The 26,966-nt window shown below is 41.0% G+C and overlaps 3 protein-coding genes across 3 annotated transcripts; all 3 read left to right on the top strand.

Moving 5' to 3' along the window:
• The first annotated feature begins 1,544 nt into the window (after positions 1–1,544).
• LOC139297592 (SH2 domain-containing adapter protein F-like) lies at positions 1,545–7,270 on the top strand. Its single transcript, XM_070920337.1, has 7 exons — positions 1,545–1,794; positions 1,992–2,093; positions 2,255–2,417; positions 3,071–3,331; positions 3,424–3,598; positions 4,754–4,873; positions 6,022–7,270. The coding sequence occupies exons 1-7, from the start codon at positions 1,549–1,551 to the stop codon at positions 6,206–6,208; spliced, it is 1,254 nt and encodes a 417-aa protein (XP_070776438.1). The 5' UTR covers positions 1,545–1,548; the 3' UTR covers positions 6,209–7,270.
• Positions 7,271–9,181: 1,911 nt separating this feature from the next.
• Positions 9,182–12,067, top strand: spmap2 (sperm microtubule associated protein 2). The gene is made up of 6 exons (XM_070920736.1): positions 9,182–9,243; positions 9,322–9,380; positions 9,476–9,533; positions 10,648–10,774; positions 11,567–11,726; positions 11,826–12,067. Exons 1-6 carry the CDS (start codon positions 9,182–9,184, stop codon positions 12,065–12,067), a joined length of 708 nt encoding a protein of 235 aa, XP_070776837.1.
• A 3,944-nt stretch (positions 12,068–16,011) lies between these two features.
• Positions 16,012–26,113, top strand: LOC139297925 (interleukin-6 receptor subunit beta-like). Its single transcript, XM_070920735.1, has 14 exons — positions 16,012–16,053; positions 16,442–16,641; positions 18,754–18,935; positions 19,020–19,183; positions 19,361–19,526; positions 19,995–20,077; positions 20,369–20,600; positions 21,430–21,618; positions 21,785–21,889; positions 22,588–22,734; positions 23,321–23,452; positions 23,537–23,633; positions 23,829–23,910; positions 25,391–26,113. Exons 1-14 carry the CDS (start codon positions 16,012–16,014, stop codon positions 26,111–26,113), a joined length of 2,544 nt encoding a protein of 847 aa, XP_070776836.1.
• Positions 26,114–26,966: the final 853 nt, after the last annotated feature.

Below are 26,966 nucleotides of genomic sequence, written 5' to 3'. Positions count from 1 at the left end.
TCCATATCCTAAATGTTGTTGCTTAAAAGATCTGAGTCAAAAAAGAGAGCTCTGAGTGGCATTTGATATTGAAAATATGTCCCAGCTTTGTCCCCAAGGAGACACTTAAGTCTTAAAGGCAGACAAGAGCTCTTGAAAAAAACAACAATCTACATAGTTTTGAGAGTATATAAACAGATACTGTCCACATTACTGGAACTGCATCTGTGAGACAAAGGATTGTATCGGTGGATTTATCAGCAGTCATGATGCTAACTACATGTCTGAAGCTTTCGTGTCGACCAACCAAAAACATCTCGCTACTCCCCTTTAAGCCCGTCCACCGTGCCAGTGTTGTGTCGGAGGAGACTGTCTGCTCCACGGTCTGATCTGGTCCTGCTAACATTAGCTGACTGACCTGCTTGGCTCAGAAGCTGGACTCGGATTTCACGGATAACACAATGTTTTATTTTTAGGCCTGATAACGTTAAGACGAGACGCTGGATGGTAACCGGGGAGACATAACTGGAACGGGAAGCCGTCAATGCCAAGAAAGAGGGTGAGTTTAAAGAAGTAATGTTAGCAGTTAGCTAGTTAACGGCTTCGGACGCTTCGACGTTAGCTGCTAACTTAGCTAACTTAGCTTTGGCATATTTACAGAGCGGTGACACCAGTTGTACGACTCACATCACTTTAACCTTTTACTTTTTATAATGGATAACACAACATCAAGATTAGTCAACTACTTATTTTGGTGCTAATAGTTTTGAAGGAAATGCTGTCCTTAATCTATTGTTATGAGTAAGTGATTGATTGGAATCCTCTAATTTACCCTTAATGCTAACTAGCTATTGTCAAGGGCTCCTGTGATTTGCTGACTTAGCAAGATGGCTATCGTTGATCTATGCCATCGAAACTAACGCTCTGCTTCACTTTGTCAATGTTAACCTTGCGGTGCTGGGAATCTTATTTTCGCTGGACCTGTTGATTGATGTCAACACCTTTCTCCTTCAGGGCACGGTCAGTTGATGGGGGATTTAACAGCTCCAGCGAAGTTAATTTTGGCTAACGTAAACAAAAACCTCGTGGTGATTATGAGCCTGCTTTACTTAAAAGACTTAACAGGGCCAACACAAGGTTATAGTTTTGTCATTTGGCTGGTATTGCATTACTTTTTCTCTGTGATGCATATCTGCTTAACTGCAGTAACTACTGCTTGGGCCACACACTAAAATTATGTCAACGAGTGTCTTTTATAGCTCTCTATGATCGCCTGTGGTCATTTGCCATTAAAGCCTGTCCAGTTTATAATATGAAAAACTTTTTGTTTGGCATGTATAATTAAGATTTTATTGATTCCCAGATGGGAAATATGTGTGTCACAGCAGCACAAGAAATAGTCTGAAGATGTAGGAAACATAACTAACCCAAGATCTATTTGCTTATTGACTGAAGTGTAAAAATGAATAAACATCATCATGGTATCACTTTCTTTTTTATCTATCATTTCAGCATTTTGTCATCCTGAATTATCCCAAGTCATATGATTTCCACTTCATTCCCAGATCCATGGCAAAGTGGCTGAAGGACTACCTAAACTTTGGCACCAGGCGTGACCCTCCACAGCCCCCGAGGCCAGATTACAGCGAGAGTGAGATTTTGAGGGCTTACAGAGCTCAGAAGGAGCTGGATTTCGAGGACCCGTACCAGCACTCTGACAAGGAGCATCAGAATGGCGGTTTCAGCCCCTGTAGTGCCACAGTGAGCCTTCCCTCTTTCCCTGCGTTTGGTTCAGTGCTGCCGAATGGTGTGGAGGTATGACATACATGTTTTTACAGTCATGTACGTCAATAAAGATTTTCTTATTGTATACCAGGTACCGTGTCTCGCTAGATAGATGTACCCTTGAATAATATAGACTGTCTTTTCTCCTTGATCTCCCATTGACATTGGTCATTAAAGGAATTTGTAAATCAACATTGAAAGTTTTGTTTACATTTGATATGTTCCAGGTGAAAGTGGTGTCTCCCAAGCACAGACTAATTAAAGTGGACTCTCAGGAGTTTGGCCGCTGTAAAGTCCCCCTGAGTCCTGTGACTGTTCAAGAGGAACCTGTAAGAACTGTTTTTATTTGTGTTCTGCTTCATTCATCCTTTTCTAATGCAAATATTCTCTCGGACACACAGTTATATTTCTAGCTCTCTTATTTGTGCAATGCTCTCTCTCTCTCTCTCTCTCTCTCTCTCTCTCTCTCTCTCTCTCTCTCTCTACCAAGGTGGTTCCTTCTGCCCCAGCAGCGTTGGAAACTGACACAGACTACTCTGATCCGTTTGATGTCCGTCCAGACCCAAGGGGCAGACAAAACTGGGAGCCCAAATCTGCACCAACAGACTGCTGCAGCTACATGGAGCCATTCGAGGCACAGCGGATCATCTCAGGTTTGTTATGGGATCTTTTTCTTGCACTAGTCAGTTGGGCTTTTAATAAAAGGTATTACATAGAGAGTCAAACTGTAGCATATTGTACACTTAACACAGCTACCATTAATTGCTGGCCCTTTGCCCAATGAAGTCAAAGTAAACAGGCTATCTCGTGTGTGTGTGTGTGTGTGTGTGTGTGTGTGTGTGTGTGTGTGTGTGTGTGTGATATTCACTGTACATTTGAATGGTGGACTATTTTACATATCTTCCATAAGTTAAGTGCTAAGGTGCCCTCAAGTGCATACTGTCACATGGATGCAGCTGGCAGTTTACCAACAAGATTCACTTTTCATCTTGACTATAGACAGGAAGGATATGAGTCAGCATCATCTGGCCAACAGCCAGCACTTGTTCAAGTCACTGTTAGGGTGGGAAAATCATTTCTTGCTGAATAAAAAAAAAGAACAACAATTAACAAAAGAGATAACAAACAAGGATCTAAAACACTTGTGCAATAGATTTAACTTGACTTGTACGTACCTCAGTGCTCCAAATGTAAATTTTCTGGCTCTATATTTTCAGTTTTAGGCACATTTTGATCAGCATAGTCACACTGTTTGCCTGCTTGTGACTTTAAATGCTGTCATTTACCCTCTGTGTTTACTGTGCAGAACTGCAGCGCAGCGTGATGACTAACAGGTCTGGAAGTGGAGACGGCGGGCAGTTATATGATAACCCGTACGAAGAGAGGACTCGTCACCACCACCACCGAGCTGCTCCACCAGCACAACTACAAACTCAGAGGGTTGAGGGCGGACTTGCCCAGATAGACAGCAGGGAGAGCAGGCTGCCTCAGGATGACGAGAGGCCAGCTGATGAGTACGACCAGCCCTGGGAGTGGAAGAAGGACAACATCTCTAAAGCTCTAGCAGGTAACGGGCAATCTCAGTATTTACATTTCAAATGTCTCGATTGGGTGTTTTATTTTTAAACTAAGCTACTGTATCTTTCTGTCTGGCCATAGTTCAGTTTGAAGGTGCAGAACGGGAGCGCTCGAGAGCTCAGACAGAGCAGACCAGACTCACCAAGGCGGGCACTACATCTGTCACAGCTGACTCAAGTACGCTCCGTCTGGTTGGTGACACCCCCCCTCTGCTGGGAGAGAGAGTGGATCCATGTATGCCACTGGAGAAACAAGTGTGAGTGGACATCTGCAATTTTAAAAGATAGTGCCAGTGTTGATAATCTCCTAATTCAGTGTATGTTCCTTGCAGGTAGAATAACTCCCAAAAATGTAAAGACTTGAAAATTTTTCCCCCCTAGGTAAAAAACGTATTCCATACATGTTATTAGCTTTCAAGGCTAATACGCTTACTCCGATTATCAACAGCAGTTCATGTGTATACCACCTTTCAATCAAAGAGGAAATTCCTTTACTTAATATGAGGAATGCATTAGAATGACACTTCAAAACAGAATAAAAGGGAAAAGGAACTCTTTTAAATTTACAGTCTGATATTGATCAAAACAAAATGTCAGGTTTAATTTCTTTTGGGATTGCACATGTGAAGGCAGTGCTTCATTATAGAATTGACTGTAAGCATTATTTATATTAAAGGAAGCTGACGCAGCAGTCTCAGATGAAACAATTGCTTCACAGATGATTTCACTGTAGACATGAATCACCACTTTCACCCCCCAAATGGCAAAATGCCACAGTCAGCCTGCCATTTTAGCATTTACAAAGAAAACAACATTTAAATCACTACTAGAAATGACAGATCGAATAAGTATCTTGGACTTAAACCGTTCACTGAGTTATGGACAAGCAAGAATTGTAAAGTTGATTCTGTGAGAAACTGGTAGCCAACACACATTTCTCTGTTGCTATTTTCATTTATGTAGCTAGCTATATAGGAAGATGAGGTCACCATCCCTAATCCTGCCAAACACTCTGATTGGTCAGTAGTTTCTCTAACCGGGTGGAAACAGCCTTCAATGGGCACGACCTCAGACCTATTTTAGCCAGCCGTTCAGCCACTTTGCAGCTGCAAAATAGAACAATCCTTGTCTTTTTTTTCTGTGTTGTGTTGCATCGATGTGGCTAGCCAATCATAGCCCAGCCTGAAACTAAATCAGGTAGTGTTTTTCATATTCAAGTAAAATTTATGGATTGTTAAATCACTTTGACTTGCTGTTCGTAGTGTGTTTCAGCCACAGATGTCTGGGTGTAGAGTAAAGAAGCACCATGAAGCGATAAATTGTAAGGGACTGTGTAACGCTACCTACGGTTCGAGACAGGTTGAAGAGGGACTCGGACAGACAGATTAAGTAAAACTCCTGTGAACCTGCAGGTGGTACCATGGAACCCTGAGCCGTTTGGAGGCAGAGACTCTACTGACTCTGTGCAAGGAGAGCTCTTACCTGGTGAGGAACAGCCAGACCTGCCGGAACGACTACTCACTTTCACTCAGGTAGACACTTACACTCGGACCCCAGCTGCATTACAAGCATTAGCATCCCACATGTGCCCATTAAGAGTTATTTACTGCACATCTGGGCTTGTCCCATCTTTGTGCCAGTTGTAGCAGCTTTCTTGAAGCTGTACTAAACCCCCACAAATCCTCCTCATACTGCCTTAATGTGAAACATCATTGCACTCTGTCTTAAAGGGGAATTCTACCCCAGTGTACCACACTGCACTGTGCTGTTTCCAAAATTATCTGATCCAGTTTTTACCTCATTTGGGTATTGTTATTGTCTGTGGGTGGTGAGAGAATCTCTTCAGATTTGAGCCCTGAGGCAACTTTTAATTTTTCACCATTTTTCCATTATCTCTCTTCCCACCCAGTGTTGCTCTTTCCTTCCCCCATCCCCCCCTTTCCTCTCGGCAAATGTGTTTTCAGCCTGTATGAATAATCAGCTGTTTTGCAAGTGATCATCTGCATATGGGAATTGCTCCTAATGTCATATCTGTGCGCCAGTAGCTATCAACAAATAGCCACCAACCAAAAACATGTATGATATGAGGAGATTTACGAGTGGAGACAAAAAATAGACACTTATTTCAAACCCATCGACCAACAAGGGAGAGGGAAAGATGTTTGGCGTTTTAACCCCTAAGCCACTGAGAAGATTAATTTTAAGTGAAAAGAAATGTCATAGCTTTTATTCATTAGTTTATGAGTAGTAAAAGTGAAGGATTTTACTTTTCTAGATAGATGCTATTTAAAGTTTAAAAGACAGTTCTCTCAATTGTCTACAGTACAGTGTTACAGTACTTCCTTTTTCGTGTGTCTTTGTCTTTGATTATAAAGTTTGAAACACTGCTGCAATTATAAAAAGTGCATAGAAATTTGTGGCATGAACGTACCAACTTTTTATTTCCTCACATTTATTCCTAGAATTGTGTGCCCCAATTATTTTCAGAGACATGTTTCTTCCAGGTTACTCACTCACTGCAGGGCATTTTTGTCTCGTTGTGAATGTTTGGTCTGAAATAGCTTCACGATTCCCACACTTCACGTTCAGTCTTGTTCTGTAAATGTCGCAACAGTCAACAGAGTGTTGATTGAATTCAACAAGCTGAAGGTGAATCTTTCCTTCCTTCCTTCTCTGTCAGGAGCTGTAAGGGCTTCATGCATATGAAGTTCACTCAGTCTGCAGAGGGGCGTTACGTGCTCGGGGAGAACAGCCCTCCTTTCTCCACCATCCCCGAGGTCATCCATTACTACACCACACACAAGCTGCCAATCAGAGGAGCTGAGCATATGTCCCTACTGTATCCCGTCATCGTGCAGACCCTCTGACACTGACGCACGTGCTACTGAATACCATATATACTCAACATTTACCTATTTCCGGCCCCTTTCCTACCTGCCTTTTTTCACTACAATTCTACCTGCACTGCTCACAAGAGATTGGACTGTTTGGTGCCATCTTTTCCCTTTATCATAACCCCAGTAACTACACTGGCAGCTTAAAAAGAGAGCTCAGTGGCTCATGAACCTCCGCCTGTGAACTGGTATTGTCACTGAAATCCCTTTTAATACCATGGACTCCTGAAAATCAGCCTTCATTGATATTATGATATAGCTGAGTACTTTTAGGTAAAAGATGAAAAGACAAACTCTCGTCTTGAGGTGACAGTAGAATCTACGTAATATTGCATGAAGATTTGTCTCTTTTACTGTATTGCAGAGATAGACTGTCCTACCAGGTCGCTTAAAGGGTAATAGTGGTGTTTTCTTTTGGTGTGTGCCAATCATCCAGGTTGACTTTTCAACCAAGCCAGCAGTTACAAAACAAATCTAACAAGTTGATGGATATTGGGCGTGGCGATTCAAACTAGATGTAGAAAGTAGAAAATGCTGTTTTTAAAAAAGTTCTGTAACTGCAAACAACACTGTTATTATCCTTTAAGTGTTGGTTACAACATCAACCAAACACTACATATTTAACTCTGGCCATCTGCTGCCTCTGGGTTTCTCTGTGTGTTTCAGAGGCCTGTGAATGTCATATGATGCAGTGTCCTCCTCAGTTCATGTTATGTGTGAACAACACAAAGTGACAGTATAATGTCACAGACGTGATCTGTTAACGTCACACTCCTGTGATACTAGTTTAGAGAATAATAACTTCAGTATTACATTGAAAGCTTGTGGTTGTGATCATGACTATTAAAGAAGCTTTGGTAGATTATTTACTGTGCTGTTTTATAAGATTTTAAATGTCTGTTGAAAATAAAGGTGTTGTCTGTTTTTAAGTTGTCTGTGCGTTGCTTAATTTTGTGATCTATGTCAGTCTGTGAATTGTGAAATGGGCGTTTCACAGCATGGGCTTCATAATACATGTCATAGAAACAGATTGTTGTGGCCAAATTGAACATTTTAGGTCCTTTTTCTTCATGTTCTTTTCTTTTCATGATTAAAAATTAAATTAAAGGTAAGTTAAACGTGCTGCTCCTGAATGTTTTCTTTTTTTACTGCAGTTTGGGATCGTCCTCTCAGACAACATGTCTGCGTCATCAAATAATAACTACTGTAAATGTAATAGTTACAGCCACGGAAAGATATTGTGTATTGTAGATTCATTGCTTCTATCTTTCTTCTCCTGTTTGTTTCCCTCTGTAATTTGTGATTGATGGAAACTACCTTTTAGTTTATCTTCTTTTAGGAATTGGATTTAAAGTGGAATTTGATGGAATAAACTGCAGCAGGAAAGTTGGATTTCTTTAGCTGGTTTTAAAATTGTAATTGAGTCCACCATCGACTATCCCTGTACCTGCAATGGTTAGATCTGGTTTAAGTAAATAATAACAACTTTAATAGCACCTTTCAAACCAAAGTTACAAAGTGCTTTACAGGAAAAACAAAGAATGGAAGTAAATAAAATCTGCAACATGAAATATAAAATGAGTGATATAATTGTATTGTATTGCTTTGATGCTCAACTTTGCCATCCATCCTTGTCTGTTAGTCACAGTTTTGTAAGTTGTAATATTTGTCTAAATGTTGGGATTTTTTTTTTTGCTCCAAAAAAAGTTGAATGAATGAATTAACATTTCAGCCAACATTTCCCTAGAACTGTTATCTCTAGATGAGTCAACTGAGAGCAGTAAAGGAGAGAGTTCACTCCGCTTTCAGTGAGAGAGCGTGAATATTTATCATCCCTCATCGTGGGAGCTTGTATGTCTTTCACCGTTAAGTGTTAGTTGGGAAATACCTGCCAGCACGACGCGGCAAAGCAGAGTTGACCATCTTGACTCGCCCTTAACATACACGATCTTCGGTGTACTGTACCCCCACCAGCGTCACCTGATCCCCTAGCAACCAGCAGGTGTCTGTGTCACCGCGAGAGAACGAGCGGCTCCAGGTGTATTACAGGTAAACATTAATGTGGCTTTAAGTAATAAGTTGAAAGATAAACACTTCTGATGGATGGATACTGTTACAGCTAAAGCTTAAATTCATTGTGTTGGTTTCTGCTGTTCATGTGAGGGTGTAACATGCATTTAGAAAGAATTAGTGGATAAACCAAAGATTGTGACGGTGTAAACCACTTGTGAGACGTTGTATTACAACATGGGAGCATTTTATAATTGCAAATCATTATTTTCACGATAAATCAATCCATTGCTTGTGACAGAAAGCAGTAAAAATGGCCATCACAGTTACCCAAGGTCACTTCTTCAAATTGTTTGTTTTGTGTGGCCAACAGTTCAAAGCTCAGTGTGACATAAATCAACAAAAAGCAACAAATCTTCACATTTTGAGAGCCTGAAAGCAGCTCATGTTTTGAATTAATAAATGACTTCGATGATGTCTTAAAACATACAAAAATACTCTGCTTTGAATAATAATCAGATTTTTGTGGGTTTTTTCCACTAAAAAAAGTTTCCATTACCTTCAAAATTACATCTCCCTTTTCCCACATTAAAAAAAGGTTTCCAAGTGAAGTAACAATAAAAAGTAATACACACTTGGACTTAAATCCATTATCAAAATTGCAGCCAATACATTTTCTGTCTTAAATCATATTCTCTCCTTTTATAAGCTTTAAAGCTTCAAAACAATTACACAAATGTAAAAGTAAGCCAGCTGCATTAAACTTTTGTGATGCAAATACCGTAGGCATACGTTCATTTGTCCCCGCATGTGTGAAACAAAACACTCTTTTTATAGTCGTGTTTGTGAAGGTCGTTGGCATTGTGATATTGGTTGGATGATGGGATAATTTTAGCAGCAATGTGCTCTGTTGCCCCATCAGCTTCGACTGTCCCCATGGCAACTCGGACACAGAAGCTCGCTCAACCGAAACCCAACCGACTGAGATATCCGGACCGGTAGGTGACTGACCCCCTCCATCTCTCTCTGTCTCCATCTTTCTCTGACGAGGCCTCTTTTTTTTTTCCATTTTCCAGTCGTTCTGTTTACTGGCTGGATGAGCTGCCACCAGAGACTGGATCCACCACCAAAACTGGTACGTCTCTCACTCTCTCTCCACTTTTCTCTTCGGCTTACAAACCTGCCCTGTTTTTTTTTGGTGACGACATGCACAATTGTTTTTCTTTGTAGAGTTAACCCCCTGCTGGTCGGAGCTGTGTAGAAGTAAAAAGTTCTGCACTCAAGTCGCGTAAATATAATTCGTTTTACTTACTATGATACCACTAATGTCTAACTAACCCACCACTACATGAACTGAAAATATGTTTTGATTGTACATACGAGTCAGTTTTCTAGTTCTTTAGTTCCCAGCTTGTAATGCCTCAAATAGTGGCCTGGGGCCTTTATTTACCTCAGTGGCAGGTAGATATCAAAGTCTTTATTTCCAGTTTCCCCTGTCCCCCAGTTAATGAAAACGCCGTCCATGTTTGCCTTTTGTTTTGATAAAGTCACTAATATGTCAACTTCCGCTACACTAATTCCATCAGTACAGCAAGAGTCATGTCAGGTGTTAAGTTACCGTGAATGAAACTCAACACTTCCTTCAGAATTTTCATATTAAATGTCTTGCAGATTTCCCATTATAGATAAGCTTTTAATGTGAAGTGTCGAGTTTTGCTGGCGGTAGCTTGACATCGATCAAGAGAACGGCAAAGACGAAGCGAGTCTAACGAGTTTTTGTACTGATGGAATTAGTGCTGTGTAAATGTGGATTATACTACATTTACTATGTGAGCTGTTGTAGTAGGCTACAGGTAATCTGGCCTTTATTTGAGACTTGTCCATAATTTAAATACCTACTTGCAATGTATTTATGAGCGGGTCCTCGTCTCGTTTGTTCGACACAACACACATTCCCGCCAATGGTTTCACACTATTCCACTGATCTACAGGTGGCAATTAAGTGCTAAGATACACATTAACGCGCCAGCAAAAGGAGGAAGGAAGAACTGCAAGCTAGCAAAAGTATTTTAGTCAAGTGGACTTGAACAAATGTTTCATGAGGAAAGTTTGTTGACAATGAACCTCCACAGGGAACCTTTAACATCATTCTAAACTCTATTTTTTATCCTCCTCCTGTGTCTTTTGCTCTCATCTACCACCCTGCCCACTTCCTTCCCTCCTCTTTCCTGTTTCCTCATCTTCCTCTGTTACTGTGGCTACCTTTTCATCTCTCCTTCACATCTAACGCTCCTCTTTGTCTTCTCTTGTTCATGCTCTCATTTGCCCACGTCTACTCCTCTTCCTTTCTTCTCCTCTACCTCCTCCGGCCTCCTCTGCCCATCTATTGTATCCTTCCCCAGACTTTCTCCCATATGGGAGGTGAGTGAATGGGCTCTCAGGGCCGTTGCATCCGATCGGCTGTGTAGTCTGGCTCAGCCTCGGGCCCCTGCAGCTGGCTGGCAGCCGAACCGCCCGCTACTGGCCCCTGTGAGTAACACACACTCACGCATTTCTTTAAAAACTTCTGGGCATGTAGTAGATCATGAGGAAGCTGGAAGTTTTCCAAGAATGCCACAAGGCATTTTAAACTATGTTAGTAAGGCCAGGATGTCAGGTAGAAAGTCTGACAACTGAACTTAAAGGGCTTAAGTTTTGTCTTTGAGTCGGTCTTAGTTGCTTTTTAGTGGTGCAGTAGGTTTGTTTTTTTTTAGCTTTTACCTCTGTGGTTTCACTGGTTTCATATTTTCCAGCTGTTTTTGTAGTCTTTAAAGGGACAGTTCACCCCACAATCAAAAATACAGATTTTTCCTCTTACCTGTAGTGCTATTTCTCCATCTAGATTGTTTTGGTGTGAGCAGTTTCATGTGGGAACTATTTTCTCTCTAACAAACTGCACCGACAGAGATGGAAGCATGCATCTCTAACGTTAGCTAGCTCACAACTGAGCTATGAGTAGATGCACGCTTCCTTCTGCGCGGTAACAAAGAAAATAGTTCCTACATGAAACTGCTCACAAGAAGGTCTGTGGATTGTCCTGATTAGCCGGGTCATGATTTCTGTAAAAGAAACATTGCTGTTGAGATTTCAAATGTATTTTTTGAAGTACCATCTAGTTCCATTATGTTTGAGAGAAGGCAGACATCTCTTGGGCCGAGATCTCCAAAACTCAGCAACCCAAAAGTTTCATTTGTTTAACTGATTCTGATGAGCTCATGTCTGATATTTTTTTTGTGTGTGTGTTTCATATTATCTCGTCCGTGACCTGAACTGTGATTGTAGTTGAACAGAGCGACGCAGACGTCAGTCGCCACCACACGAATTTGCCAGCTTGCACAACCAAAAAGAAGGCTGGTTCTGGAGGGTCCTGGCCACAAATCTAAACCTGTACCAGTGACCCACATACCCTGCAAAGCATCTGCACACATAGAGCTGCTTGCTAGTAAGTCTGTCTTTCCAGCATGCATCTTTCTCCATTGTGGCATCTTTTTAATCACATTGCTTTCCTTGCTACTTGACGTGATTACTTTTATCTTCGCAGCCCCTAAGCATGACCACCCAAAGTTTGAAGGAGAGCACTCGGCGTGCTGGCTCGTCTCCAGAGCAGCGAGAAACTATTCAGCCAGCCAGAGACTTCTTGAGCTGTCCAGTCCCAAAGAGAGGAAGGCCCTGTTTGAGGGATACGACCCGTACATAGTTAGCCGGGCAGCCCACTCTGCCAGCCCCTCGCCTCGGATACAGCAGCTGTGTCTGCCTCTGCCTCGCAAATGTAGCTCAAACTAGGAGGGGTGAGGTCTGGGTCCCCGGAGAAGTGTCGATTGTTCTCCTTTTCCTCATTGTGATAAAGTTGTGTGCATGGAAAATCATAACAAAAGGCCTATTTTCTGCTCCGTAACATGATTGTACACATGCGTAGAACAGTACAAAAGCATCCTACTGAATATCACCTTGTTTACTGGACCCTGAAAACTACAAGATCTTCTTCTTCTTCTTCTTCTTCTTCTTCTTCTCGACTGTGCTAAAGAGCAACCCTTCAGAGTATTCTTCAGAGTATTTTTCAAACAACAACTTGTCAGGATGTCATTTTAAGGATAAAGCTAATGTTAAGTTAAAGTATGAAGTTGATTAGAGCAGCACTGGTTTCGGGGCATCAATCAAAATCTGTTGAATGTTGTCACACATGTATTTACACACACCGGTGTTATGTATGTGTGTGATGCATTTTTAATAGCTGCCGTGCTCATGTGTGCCATTAGTCATTCAAGACAGCCTGCGTAACTGCAGGACCGTCACTGTTAGATATGAAATCAAACAAAACAATCAGGTCGATATTGTTTTGGGACGTGCTGCAGCTGCACAGCTCTCCTTCACTTCTTAATTGTTTTCTTTGTTATCATTAACACAACGTGGAGAGCGAGTGAGTCAGCGCTGCAGTGAGATGTAGAAATATGAATAATACATTTACCATGACTGCTTTTGCACAGATAAAAAATAAGAAGATCCTAAATCCAGATGAGTCCGTGGAGCATCATTAGAGACGTTGTCTCTCTAAACTGTCTGAAAGTGAAACCGGCTTCCTGTTCGATGGGTTTACTTTCGTTGTTTAGTTGTGTAAATGTCAGGCGGATTAAAGAGTCCTGGAGTCAAATCCTCATTTTCGGATCTCCCCGGAAAGCTTTCCACGACCCCCCAGGGGACCACGAACCCCACATTTGACACTAGACCGGGGCAGTGACGAACAGCTGGGCGGACCAGATGTGTTCACTACAAGCTGAGAGGCTGCCGCTCTTGCGTAACAGCTGCAGATGGACTCGGCGACGGGGACGTGGACGTGGTTTTGGCTCAAACCTTCTCCAGTCATGTTTTTCAGATAGCGCTCGAGTCTCTGAACTTTACCGCGCGACTTAAACTGAAACTCGTGCACTTGTTGGACCAGGTCCAGGAGGATGTGTACTATCTGTAGCTCGTGAGATGATTAACTCTTCAGCAAATAAACAAAGGTGGAAAGTTCCTACTTGACAGGTGCGTATTCTTAATAACTTTATTATTCCGAATAGTATCTATGGTCTTTCCACTATAGCTTAATATGTAATTAAACCATTCAGCCATAAACACTAAACATGCATATTTATTCCAATAATTGTTTTGTAGGGAATTAATGGCTTAAAAAACGAATATTGAAGTTGATTTGTTTTAGTTTTACTACTAAATGTGTATATATTTTGTTTTTTAGAGTTTCCATTAACTGTAACTAGAGCCGAAGCATTAGTCATTAATTGATTAGCTGACTGACAGAAAATTATTCTGCAACAATTTTGATAATCGATTGGCGGCAGGATGCTTTGAAGATGAATAATTTGAAGATATCACCTTTAAGACAAGGAGGTTGTGAACGGCACCTTTACCTTTTTCTGACATTTCAAAGACTAAACGAGGCATTAATTAAGCTAATTGAGAAAACAGTTAATAAATGCCCTTAATGTAACTATTATAATAAGAGCAGTTCTTTAGAAAAAAAAAACTGCAGAGTGACTGACCTCAGCAGCTCTGTGGGACTTTGTCAGTGGACAAATACTGTGTTGCCAGTTTATTAGTTTACAATCAAATGTAATTTATTACAGCAGCCCCAAGAAATACAAATTTGAGGTACTTGAGTATTTCTATTTTATGCTGCTTTACACTTCCACATATGTACTTTTTACTCCATTACATTTATTTGATGGTTGTAGTTATTTTGAAAATCAGTATTTAAATTACAAAGCACGTACACTGATTCTAATGTATGATGTACTGCTGGAGATTGAAGTACCTGACAGTTCATGAGATAGTTAAACATCACCTCACTGCTGATGTTGATGCATCAGTAGTAATAATCCAATGATATGATACTTTAGCCTACTTAACGTACATTTTGCACCGGATATTTCTGTACTTTTACTTTGTAAAATTATAAACATTATAAACAAAATAACATTGTGGAATTTCTATTCTTACTCAAATAAAATATCTCGATATTTCTCCCTCCACTGCAGAAAGTTATACATTTATGAAGCTTGTAGTGTCAAAGAGGCATTGATTCAACTCTTTAGTCATTTTTACTGGCGGTTCATTATATTGAAAGTTGTTTCTAGCATTTTTGTCAATTAATCAATTTCCAATTGCATACAAGGGGACACTTTAAATCCCCCCTAATAACATTTATCAGAACCATATAATAAATGGTTTATAACACTATAATGTAGTTCTACTCAGCTGTAGGGACGTTTTATGAGTGTTTATTAGAGAACTTTTCCTATGAGGATATATTTTATACTATTACCACAGTGTTTTACTGTATCGTCATCTGTTTATACAGCAGCCTCCACCACTGTGTCCCTCACAGGAGGAGAGAGAGTTGTTAACAAATACATTAATAAATACTTATATCTACTCATACCTACATTATAGTGTGTTATAAACCACTTATTGTGTGTTTACACACTGCTTATAAATGCTTAATAGTCCAGTACAACCAACAGTTCCAAAAATGAGTTGAATCTTACTTCAAAAGCTATACAAAGACTGGATGTATTGCAGAGATTTTACTTCAGGTGTATCTAACAGTACACATGTTCCTGAGTTTCACACTCTGGCTTTAGATAAATGGAAGATCTAGAGCTGCTCCCTCGTGTTTGTGGCACCAACATGATGAGTCTGAGCTAACATTTAAAGGTCAGACCTGAAATTCTGTCTTTATTTTGAAGAAACCGTGACAGTCCACACATTTGCACACCCACTTCAGCAAGTCAGATTGTCTCTGCTTGAACTAACTTCTGTATTTCTGCATTTCATTATGGCTGAAACCCATGTTGCAATGAAACTTTTACTACACAGGAAGCCATTCCAAAATGGTGAAATGTGACCTCTCACTCTGGGGCATCCTGTGCCGTCACTCAGACTTTGACAGTGTGAAAAGACAATGTGAGCTCCTTTTCATGTTTAACTGTTTGGAGTGCAGGCTCCTCGAGCTGAGTCGCAGGTAGTGTGCCAGTGAGCAGGGCTGCAAGGCCAGGAGAGACCAGCAGGTGTTCCTGGAGCGGAGCCTGGCTATGGTGTGGACTTGCCTGCTGGGGGTCGGACTTGCCCTGGGTACGTACCCCCCCCTTTGTAATCCAGAGCAGACCCAGTGTGGTGATATGTGCTGTTAATGGTTGGGGGATACAAACCGTCATTGGACAGAGATGATGATTTGTTATATAGATTAGATGTCACCAAGCAGGAGAAAGTTAGACACAGCTTATCACCATGTGGTTTAACCGGTTTTGATGGATACAACACATCCATAGGTCTGATACGTATCAGTACTTGTGTATGTGGTTCTGACAGATACAGTACATCAGTAGTATCGTTAGCAATATGTGTCAAACGTATGTGTGCTGTTCAACTTATTGTGGAGTTCTGTGCCCAAAGTTGCCCCAAAAAATTAAATTAGGTCTGCTTGTAAGAGACAATTAAATCTTGAGAGCCAAAATGAGCTCTTTATTTCTCAACCTTTAACAGCAAAAATCTTTACAAATGATGAAAAAGACAAAACGGCAAATGATAGCAAAAACAGGAACAAATATTGAACCAGCAACATTGTGACACAGTTAAAGTTAAGCTCCTACAAATGTTCTGGAAAGGTTCCTGAAAAAGGCAGCGACATATATATTAAAAAGAAGGCACGCTATGTAAGATCTAGTATGATCATGTTGATTATCCCCACACATGCCCAGCGGCCAGTCGTGGAAGTCAGATCTCCTGTTAAAACCTCAGACCAAACAGCAATTGCAGCCTCACATATAAATATTTGACAAGATAAATAATGTGCATCTTACATGGTTTAATTGGCTTCCGATATGATTCTCCTAAGGGCTGTTTTAATAAGTTCCTCAAGAAAGATTTAAGTGCTGACGTGTGGCAACAGTTGGCTCATAACAGATTTACTAATTTCCTTACTGCTAATCTGTCCCACATTCCTTCTTTTTTTTATTCTTTCCAAAAATCTATTTCCTAGTTAAAAGCATATTCTGCACACAGATTGCATCTATGATGTCTTTTCCATAAAAACACCTGTTTTTTTCTTTAGCCTGAAGATAACTTCATAACAAACCAAAAAGTCCAAACTTCCTTTTGGAGGACTTGCAGCCCCTCCATGCCGTTAACTCCCGCCTCTCTCCTTCAGCCTTCTCCTTCTCCATTACAACCTCCACGGCTGCCCCCCGACCCCCGCGGCTAATTGGCTGTGTGTTCCTGAATCGGGCTAACGTCACCTGCCGCTGGGAGGCTGGGGACACCCCAGTGACACACTACACTCTGCAAGTTCAAAGGATGTCTCGGTGAGACAAAACATTCCTTTAATATGCCAGAAGTCGTGCTCGAACACATCCAACAAGTACATGAAGCGTGCTTCAGCTTCAGTTCGTCCAGGTTTTGTGGCACACTTTGTATAGTTTGTTATATTGTTTGGGTGATTCAGAGGTCTTTCACAACACTTCACTGAAAAAAGGCATATTTTTATTTGTGTAGTCAATGTTTGACTTGGATTTAATAATTCTAGAGTTTATTCTCCCATTTGAAGGAGATTCAGTATACAGTTAGATTTACAGATGGGTGACAAATTAAAGGGAAAAACAGCATAAAGTGTATTGTTAGGCCACCACAAGCCTCCATAACAGCTGTAGTCGCCCCTGTTATAGATTGTCCAAGTCTCTGGTACTCTACTGGAGAGATGAACACCATTCTTACGAAAGATATGACGGTGGTGGAGACGCAGATGCAAATACTAAACAAATCTCCAGTTGTTGTTCAACTGGGATCTCGTGACTGTGGAGGTTATGATTACAGCTTATGATTTACATCATTTCCATACACATCACCCACTCAGTGAGCCCTTGTGCCCTGTATGGAAGCATTTGCATCTAGTGTTTCTCCACTCCTTTTGTTTTCTTTAAAGGATGGGGCTGGTGTTAATCTATAATTTCCTTATTGTCAACAAATTGTATGAAAAGTCAATACTTTCTGACCCTACTGTTTCTGTGGCACTCAGCCCGAAGCCCATTTGTTCCTTCTGAAGACGTAAATCTTTTAAAAATGTGTCACAAATATGTAGTTTCATTTTTTACAAAAGGATCAGTTATTTTCTCAAACTTCTGGGCGCTCTAGACTTTAGCGAACGTTATTCAACCTTAACTTCATAGTGAGTGTTAACGGCAGCAGGACGAGTGTTGTGGGATTGACAAAAAATAAACTACAGTGCCCATGTTTGTCATAATAAAAGACAACAATGCAGCTCTACAACACAGACAATATTTGTTGACATTATGAAACATATAGAGTAATGCTTGCCTTATTCTTTAATTTGTCTCCTGTATGTATTTTATATATATTTTTTGGAAAATAAATCAGTAGTAATAATTACTATAGATATCTAAATAACAGAACATTCACTCTGTGAATGCAACACACTTAAAAGTATTTCTAACCCTTCAGGAATTCCTTAATTTGTTTAAAATTTGTGCAAAATCATTTTGTAGGAGTTTGTGCAACAAGTACAAAATCAGTTGTTATTAGTAATAAGTTGGAACAGAGGATACAGTTATTAGAGAGAGGATGACAAACAGTTTGAATTTACTCTTTTTATTACATTTGTTGAGAAACAGTCATTTCCATCCATTTCAGAAGGAAAATGAAATGTTCCACTGTGTGGCTGCCAAGCAGGAAACAAAAATAATCTCAGATTTATTTTATCTAATATCTGATATGTTATGTTCAATTTCTTATACACTTGGAAGGTTTTACACATTCCCTCTGAATGCCCGGCAGTACTATACCCCCAAAAAGCAAATTTGCACTTTGGATGGTTTCTTTGAAGTGTTGTTGAAAAGTTGTTCACCAACTAACATTTATTTGTATAGAGATTAAAAATGATCCAGTCTAAATGGATTAGCCAAGTCCCTGTTCAGCAATAGCAAACTGTTGTCTTTTTGCATGTGGACGTGTTTGCAAGTGTGTGCCAGCATCATTGTTTGCTGTTTTAATTCTGTGTGCTTTATGCAAATGCTTTGGTTTGTAATCAGCTTTGAATCTCACATTCGTGTGAGGCTTTGATGGCGTGTTTGATACACTGAGTCACGCAGCTTCCACCTCACGATCTGTTAGTTGGGTAATATTGCACAGCATGTATGGTTAGTCTTGTGGTGTGTGTGTGTGTGTGTGTGTGTGTGTGTGTGTGTGTGTGTGTGTGTGTGTGTGTGTGCGCGCGCGTGTGTGTGTGTGTGTGTGTGTGCGTGTGTGTGTGCGCGTGTGTGCGCGTGTGTGTGTGTGCGTGTGTGTGTGTGCATGTATTTATGTGTGTGTGTGTGTGTGTGTGTGCGTGTGTGTGTGTGTGTATGTGTGTGTTTGTTTATGTGTGTGTGTTTCTATGTTTATGTGCATTTGGGGATTCACAGAGCTGAGGCCTCAACAACGAACAGCTATCAGAATACGTTCACCTGCAACACGTCTGACACCAGCTGCACGGCGATTAGTGGCTCATCCGTGAGGTTTACCTTCTGCATCACCGTCACAGCACACGGCCACAGCGGGTACAGGATAAAGTCACAACGTCGGTGTCAGCCTGGTAGGACTGAAGGTGAGGCCTTTGTCCTTCTCCTACTTGCACCCTTATTGTCCCTCTCTTAGGTCTTTCTCACTCTTCTCTCCTTGTCTTTCTCAGTGATATTACCTCCATCGACTTTGAACAGTGTAAAGCCCGTCGCTGGGAGACCGCAGTGTCTGAATGTCGTCTGGAGACGCAAATTGGCTGAATTCCCTGTGTCTGATCCTGAAATCAAAGCAGGAAACCTGGTATCCCAAATTGAGTTCACAGCACAGGGACAGGTCTGCCACTCCCAAATATGCCCAAACACAAAACCACACCACACCCCTGCATGAAAGAGCACATTCATTCATAAAGCATTTATCCTGTTTCTCAGAATTAAGAACACACCTTTTTAACACTTTGTAATGTTAAAGTGGCACACAATGTAAAACGTTAACTTTCTCTTTCCTGTACAGCTCGATGTTCAGGTCAACAATGTGACGGTGACAGACTACAGCTTCCTGGTTTGTCTCTTCAGACCGGACACCTCATACACCGTCCGGCTTCGTCACAGCTACCAGGGCCCAGAGAGTCCCTGGAGCCGGTGGAGCAACGCCTGCCAGGGGAGGACAGCAGAGGACGGTGAGAGGAAACAGACGAACTTGTGCATTGTGCTTGTTGAAAGTTTCAGTCACTAGAGTCCTACTTAACAATGAAACTGGTGCTGGTTCACAGCAGTGATGATAAGAAGACGATACAAATTCAATATTCTCAAGCAGCCCCACTGAGGTGCCCTTCAGCAAGACACAGCATCGTTTAGGCTGCCCTGTTGACCTTTCTGTGGAAGCAAGGAAGCAGACAGGCAGCTATAAGTAATCTTTCTCCAACCATAATTAAACTGCAGTGTATGAACCTGAACCTACAAAACATCTCCACCTCATGCTTTCACTGTAAGCACCACTGCTGTAGAAGGCATGTGAATGTTTTTCTGGTTTTCCCTGCTGGCTCACTAAAAGTATGCTTACCACTTGTCATTGTGTTCCCTCAACATGTTCAGCTTCATCTCCTTCAAATTATTTGTCATATTTATCTCCTTCTTCCATCTACCAGCTCCATCCGCAGCACCGGCCTTCTGGAGGCGAGTGAACCAAACAGACCAGGATGGTTGGAGACACATCTCACTGCTCTGGAAGGTGTGTGTGTGTCGAATTGTGTGTGAGTCTGAGTCACGAGTGCTCACTTTGAGCTTTAGAGTTTTACAGTTTAATAACTTTTGGATCTGATTAGTTTTTAATCAGCATCTCCTCACTGACTGTCCCTAATTTATTTTTATATCTCCCTGAAATCATTTATTTATTGCGTTATTGTAATTCAAGTGGTGAAAGAGAAAAATTTCATAACGTTTTTATGAATTGATGTAATATGACTGAAACCTCGCCTCACAGCGGCTCACTTCTGTTTTCTCTCATGTTTACACCGTTCAGCCCTTGCCTCGCTTTCTAGCCCACGGCAGAGTTCTCTTCTTCAATGTGACTTGTCAGACAGAAAGCGCTCAGGTACTGAACGATCGCGGCAGCTGCAGAGATTTGCCCCACACAAGCACTTCCTGTGACTTGCGCCTCCCGGCTGGACGATGCTCCTGCGCTCTGACGGCCTCCACCTCTGCAGGGACCTCGCCAGAGGCCCGAATGTGGCTCCTTGGAACTTCTGAGACAGGTAGGGTCTCACTTTATTCCTGCATGGGTCATGACATTAAGGTGCAGTCACGGACACTTTGCGTCAACATCACCAGACTCAAATTCTACACCTGAACTTAGTTACTTTGATCAGTTTAAACAGGTTCCAATATAAAACAAGTGGTTGCCGCTGCAGCTGCCGTCTGTTCATTGATCTATGTTTTGAATTGCCACCCCAGCTCCAGGCACCACATCCTGCTGCTGCTATACACCTACTGTAATCACATTATGCTGCGCAACAGAGCAGGTTGTAGCTTGAAATAGAGGAAAGGTTTTGCAACATGACACGAGACTGCAAAGACACACAAAAGACAAAACATTTTTGTCTTTAGATGTCGTTGGATGATACTTAGTATGAACTAGTTCTTTTCAAGCATACTGCACCCTGATTCACATCAAACCATGTAGTGACCCTTCAGGCTCTGTATGGAAGCATCTGCGTTTGTTATGTTTCTCCACTTATTTATTCAAGTGTTTCCTTTCATTTGTCCCCCGTCTGTATATTCCTATTCAACAGATGTTTTTTTCCTCTTTTATGAGGACACCGCTCCCTGCAGTTTAAATAATAAAGAGAGACCCTGAAAGTATAACAACATGTTTGTGCTGCAAAGGTTTACCGTTGGTTCATTGTGACAACAGAGACCAGAAAATTAAAAACATTAAACATACAGTAATATATGCATTTGATGTTTGCAGAAAATAGAAGAAATACTGAAATCACAATATTAAACTTCTCAAATCAGGAATTTGTTTTTGCTGTACATAATCCGATGCCTACAAACGTATTTCTCTTCGTCATTTCTCTTCAGAGCCGCCGCCCCCGAGCCAATTCACTGTAAGTCCTCTTAATGTCAGTGGCCTGGATGTTCGTTGGGCGGCTCCAGCTGATTGGTCAACCAGCAGCTTTGTGGTAGAGTGGAGTGCCGTCAGTGAGAAAAACAGCAGCGTCCTACACTGGGAAAGGCTGAATAGTTCCTGTACAGCGCTGGTCATCACAGGTGATCCAACAGCTAAATGTGTAAAATATCATGTTCCTTTTGCCTATTTAGAGCTGAAATTATGTAGCCGTGGAACAGAAAACACATTCTTTTGATTCATCAAGTAGAATTCCCAATCGTATTTATTTGGACAGTGATATGTACTTTCATCTTTGTGTTGTTTTAGAGGGAGTGAAGCCGATGGAGCGTTACGTTGTTTCTGTCAAAGCGCTGTATGGAGAACGAGGGGCAGGACAGAACAGCACGGTCCACATTTACACACGACAAGGAGGTACGTGGTCTCCACGGTGTATGTATTATCTCATGCCTTTAAAAGTAACTTCAGAATCATCAAATGATTATTTAGTTAGAACTGGGTGTGTGATTGTTGTGTGAAGCATGTATTTACTTAAAAGGATGACTTCCCTACCCAGAGTGGCCCTCAGCCACAAGCCCAATCATTCCTACCAAAGATGTAGGTACATCTAGAAAAAACAGGTCACAAATATATTCTTTTATTTTGAAAAAAGGTTGAAAATACTCCACTACAAGTAAAAGACCTGCATTCAAAACCTTATGTCAGCCATAAGATTAAGATGTTAATCCTTGTTCAGGGCCATGTATAGTTTAAAAAAAAACTTAACCTAATCCACCTGGTTTCATGTTGCTTCCCGTAGTGAGCTGGGTCATAACACCTTACTTAAGTAAAAGTATGTAAAAGTATTATCAGCAATATTTATAAGTATTGGAAGTTAAAGTACTCATACCATGGTCCCTGTCAATGTTTTACTATTATATACTACTATACTACTTTACTACTTTTTAAATAGTTTATTTAGCCGAAGAAGCAGGAGGATTTTCTCAACACATAAAGGAACTTAATCCTTCAGTTTATCAGGAAAAAAACATCCCAAAATGTGGAGATCCAGCAACATGTCTTGTGGCTGATCCTCATCGCCCCCTCCTGGTCTTATCACTCTGCCCGTACAGCCCCCTCAGCTGGTCCTATAGTGGAGGTGCGGCAGATCTCCAGCAGCACGGTGGAGCTCATCTGGGGTCCTGTACCTGTGGAGCTGCTTCATGGCTTCCTCCGCAACTACACACTCTGCTACAAACCAGCAAACCAACCAGCCAGGAGTGAGTGGCTTTTAGTTAAGTGTCTCAACAACTATTGGTTGGATTTTCGTGAAATGTGGCACAGATGTCCATGTTGCACAGAGGATGAATCCTAATGACTCTGGTGATCCTCTCTAGCGCCAATATCTCTAGCGATCAAACAGCCTAACATCGCTGTTAGCATGTCTGCAGACTCTTTGTCCAGTTTACTTGGTGCACAGGTCCAACGTCAGAAATACTAAATCGTAAATACTACATGTAAAACACTTAAACTGTAGTTCTGTTGGAATATTAACCCTGAAATAAAACCTGATTAGATTCTGACCGTTACCCTAAACTTGTTTTAAAATGTTTTTAAAACCAATACTCTATATACTTTGTCAAAGGCACTGAGGGCCAATAAATCCTCAGGTCACAACAGTTTCCTTATCTTTGTATCCTATAATCCTACTTACAGAGAGCAAGAGAGGTCAAGCTTATAAACAGCTTATTTCAGTTCTTTTATTATATCAATTTTTTTGTATTTTTCCCTTTGTTTTTGTTTTTATCCATACTTTTATTACCTCATCACATTGTGTCCATGTTGTACCTGTTCTCGTTTATTCAGGAGTGTTTGTGTCGGGTCACGCTCACCGTTACACTCTGGAGAACCTGTCGCCTGGCAACTACGACATCTCCATGCAGGCCAACACTGACGCTGGAGCCGGAGCTGCTGGGCCCACCGTTAATGTGCACATAGGTGAGGACTGGACAAACACACGCTGAAAGTAAAAACAATATATTGCTGTATCTTTAACCTAACGTTGTCTGTGTGTGTGTGAAGGCTCTGAGGAAATCTCGATAGTGATGTGTGTCCTCCTTCCTATCATGTTGCCTTCAGTGGCGCTGGGGCTGATGGGCTGCCTGGCACAGAGTAAGATGTAAGATCTCTTCCTTGCCTCAATGACACCCCACACGAAACAACACAAGCACAAAAACACAAACCTACTCAAAGCTCAGTGTCCTGCTTTGCACAAAACGGCATGACTGAAAATGTCTGTTTGGAATGAGTTAATAATTTTTATGAAAAACATTTTCTCATTTTGTGACGTTTATCCTGACAAATAACCTTGTAGGGTGAAACAGAAGCTGTGTCAGGACGTCCCTGATCCTTCAAAAAGCAGCTTGGCCCACTGGACCCCAAAAACTGCCTCGGAGGTAGATTCCTTTGGTTTTTTGTTACCTAACGCAGTGGTTCCCAGTCTTTTTCTGAAGGGACCTCTGTTGTACTATTGTATATACACTGACGACCCCCACCACACCGACTCACATACAATAAAAAAAAGTAGCCTACTTCTTTTTAAATATCTTTATGTATATTTCATTATATTCATTGCATAAAAAACAATAACAGCACAGAACAATTAACTGTACAATTAACCTAAATAGTGAACTTAATACCTGCAGGAGGTTTGTCTAAAATTAGCAAAATCTAATTTCCTTTGTATATTGAAATGTATCAGATGATTTTTCCACATATTTTTAGGAACACAATTCTATGACCGTATGATTTTCTTTTAATTTCACTATCATACATACGTTTTAATAGTCCAAGCACCTTGGGTTTATAATAAATAAATACATAAAAATATAAACTTCTAAAATAAATGTAGTCACATATATTTATTACATGCATTTATATTATACTTTATATATGTATATAAATTCTTACACCCTGAAAATCACGACCCCCCTGTGGAGCTTTGGCGACCCCTGGTGGGGCTCAGGACCTCCAGGTTGGGAACCACTGACCTAGAGGATTACAAACCAGCAGGTTTGGTACATGTCAGCGCTCGCACATGACTTGTAGATATTAAAGTAGGAAAACAACTGGAAACAGTTAAACTCTGTCACACTTTTGACAACAGGCTACCTCTAATCTCAGAACAGGAATTTTAATAGTCTGTATCAGTATCAGGCAATCCGCAATCAGCAAGGTTCAAATTTCAACCACTAGATGGCAGAAAAAGCAAGCAATTTTCAGCCCTTAAATATTTCCATTTGGTGGACAGGTGCTGCCATAAAAAACATCTTATAATGCTGTCAGACAGCGTGGAATAAGATGAGTTTTATTCAGCCTTAAAGTAGCTATAATCAATATTTTTATGATAATGTATCTAAAGACAAAACCTACACAGAATTATCACCTGAATCTGTGGCTCCCCTCGGCTTTACGGAGGTTTATAGAGTTTCAGCTCATTGTTTAGCTGTCTGACCTGCAACTTTACAGTTTTGGTTCCCTACCACCGTTTCTGGCCACTGCAGACAGCTGTTATCAGTGAATAAGCAATAAAATAACGCACTGTACACAATCTGCTCAACATCAAACGGCAGACAGACATAGTAAGCGACTAGCTGGTGATGAAAAGTGGAGGATTTAGCAGCTAAAGAGCCACATGATTCCCTCAGCAGTTGATAGAGACCAAAAACAGAGCTAAAAGAGAGTGCAGGTGGCAGGAAACACACCTCCAAATTAATACAAATTTGCTCTGTATCAGCTGGATGTGTAAATAAGCTACTTTTAAATCAAAAAGGTGCTCGAAATACGTTAAAGTGGAAAACTGTATTTTATTTTGAATGATGAAGATTTTAAAAAAATATCCTGAAACTAAATTTTTATTTTTGTTTTGCACCTCAGAGTATGAAGCGACCTGCAACAACAGAGAAGACTGAAATCAAATACAATAAGGTTATCTTGCTTGGTGAAAGTGAGCTGCTGAACCCAGATCAGGACCTCCTCTATCAAAGCGTCTGTAATCTCCAGATACATTCCTCTCCCCGCTACTCTCCGCTCTCAGGGCCTCAGACGAGCAAGAAGAGCACCAAAAGTTCAACCAGAGCCAAGACGACCTCCAAAACTGATCTCTCCTCCATCTACTCTAATGTCCACTTCTCTCAGACTCTCAAAAGTCCTCCTACACCCCTCCTATCCCCCTCCCATCTCCAGCCCAACGACTGGCAGCACGGCACTGTCAGCGTTAATGACGTTAAGCTCCAGCTAGGTGGAGAAAGTGAGGCGGCTCTGCAGTGCAGGAGCGCCACAAGATCAGATTCACCTCTTTCCGAAGCAGATAAACTGAAAAACCTCCATCTTTTTCTGAGACGGCATCAAAGCCCTGTCTCCTGCTCTGACTTCAGCAGCATCTATCGTTCGGCCGCCTTGCTTTCTTACCCGGCTGAGGTCACGTCACCCTATCACCCTTTTTCTCAAAGCCTCTGTAACTTGGTCCCGTCGATCCAGCACAATACTACTCTTTCTGACACTTTTACTACATTGTTGGAGCCTTTTCCTCAATCTGTTTTTGTGGATTTCTCCTACTGTCCTGTGGAGTGTGATCCTTATATTTCAGCTGCTGTTTAGTTTCATGCCCAGGAAGTAAAACGTTGATTGGTTTCATTACGGTGTCCCTAACAAATATGCACGCCCCCTTTTACTTTTAGTAGAAGTATTTTTTTCCCCACAGATTGTCAATAATAAACTAATTTTTTACTTGTTTTGTAAAGCTAAATAAGAGGTGATCAAGAAATTTGTTTTTTTCTGACATTTTCTAAATGTCAGGATCTGGAGCCATCAGCTAGTTAGCTTAGCCTAGCATAAAGACTGGAAACAAGGGGAAACAGTTAGCCTGGCTCTGTCCAAAGCTCTGTCCAGACATCAGAGTGGTATCAGTCTTCTCATCTAACTCCCTGCAAGAAAGTTTATTTCTCAAAACATCGAAGTATTACTTTGTTTTAACTTGACAAAACATGAAAAAGTCCAAACGGGATGATGAATACTTTTTAAAGACACTGTATTCTTTGTGATTGATGTATTATATTTTTGTACATGTTTGATCCATTGTGAAGGTTTTATGATGTGTTTCTGATGAAGTTGTTTGAGCCTTGACTTAAATACTGTGGAATGTAAATAACAAAACGCTGCCTGCAGCACCGTCTTCTGTACATACTCTACACACTGACGTTTGATGCTCTTTTCTTTGTTCTGTGCAGCTCTGTTTATGATACTATTGTACGGCTGAAACCACTTTAAGATATTCGTGAAAGCTCTACTTTTGGGTTTTATGAAAAGACAACTGTAGTTTAGAAATGAACACTGCAAAGACATTTCTGGTCTTCTTGCATACTTCCCATATCCATCACATCCCTGCTGGTCAGTCTCTCCTGGTGGCAGCTGTTTCTCTTTGTTGATGCAGTTTGTCTCGACTCTTCCCCTC

Source organism: Enoplosus armatus, chromosome 15, assembly GCF_043641665.1.
Source record: "Enoplosus armatus isolate fEnoArm2 chromosome 15, fEnoArm2.hap1, whole genome shotgun sequence".
Lineage (NCBI taxonomy): Eukaryota > Metazoa > Chordata > Actinopteri > Centrarchiformes > Enoplosidae > Enoplosus > Enoplosus armatus.
The sequence above is the reverse complement of the archived record's forward strand: the minus strand, read 5'-3'. Positions and strand labels throughout refer to the sequence as shown.

Coding starts and splice junctions, on each gene's coding strand:
- spmap2 (XM_070920736.1), top strand. CDS start 9,182: ATGGCAACTCGGACACAGAAGCTCGCTCAACCGAAACCCAACCGACTG. Junction 9,244..9,321: donor CGACTGAGATATCCGGACCG/GTAGGTGACTGA, acceptor TCCATTTTCCAG/TCGTTCTGTTTACTGGCTGG. Junction 9,534..10,647: donor AAGTTCTGCACTCAAGTCGC/GTAAATATAATT, acceptor ATCCTTCCCCAG/ACTTTCTCCCATATGGGAGG.
- LOC139297592 (XM_070920337.1), top strand. CDS start 1,549: ATGGCAAAGTGGCTGAAGGACTACCTAAACTTTGGCACCAGGCGTGAC. Junction 1,795..1,991: donor TGCTGCCGAATGGTGTGGAG/GTATGACATACA, acceptor GATATGTTCCAG/GTGAAAGTGGTGTCTCCCAA. Junction 3,599..4,753: donor ATGCCACTGGAGAAACAAGT/GTGAGTGGACAT, acceptor GTGAACCTGCAG/GTGGTACCATGGAACCCTGA.
- LOC139297925 (XM_070920735.1), top strand. CDS start 16,012: ATGTTGATTATCCCCACACATGCCCAGCGGCCAGTCGTGGAA. Junction 21,619..21,784: donor TACAGCGCTGGTCATCACAG/GTGATCCAACAG, acceptor GTGTTGTTTTAG/AGGGAGTGAAGCCGATGGAG. Junction 23,911..25,390: donor CCCCAAAAACTGCCTCGGAG/GTAGATTCCTTT, acceptor TTTGCACCTCAG/AGTATGAAGCGACCTGCAAC.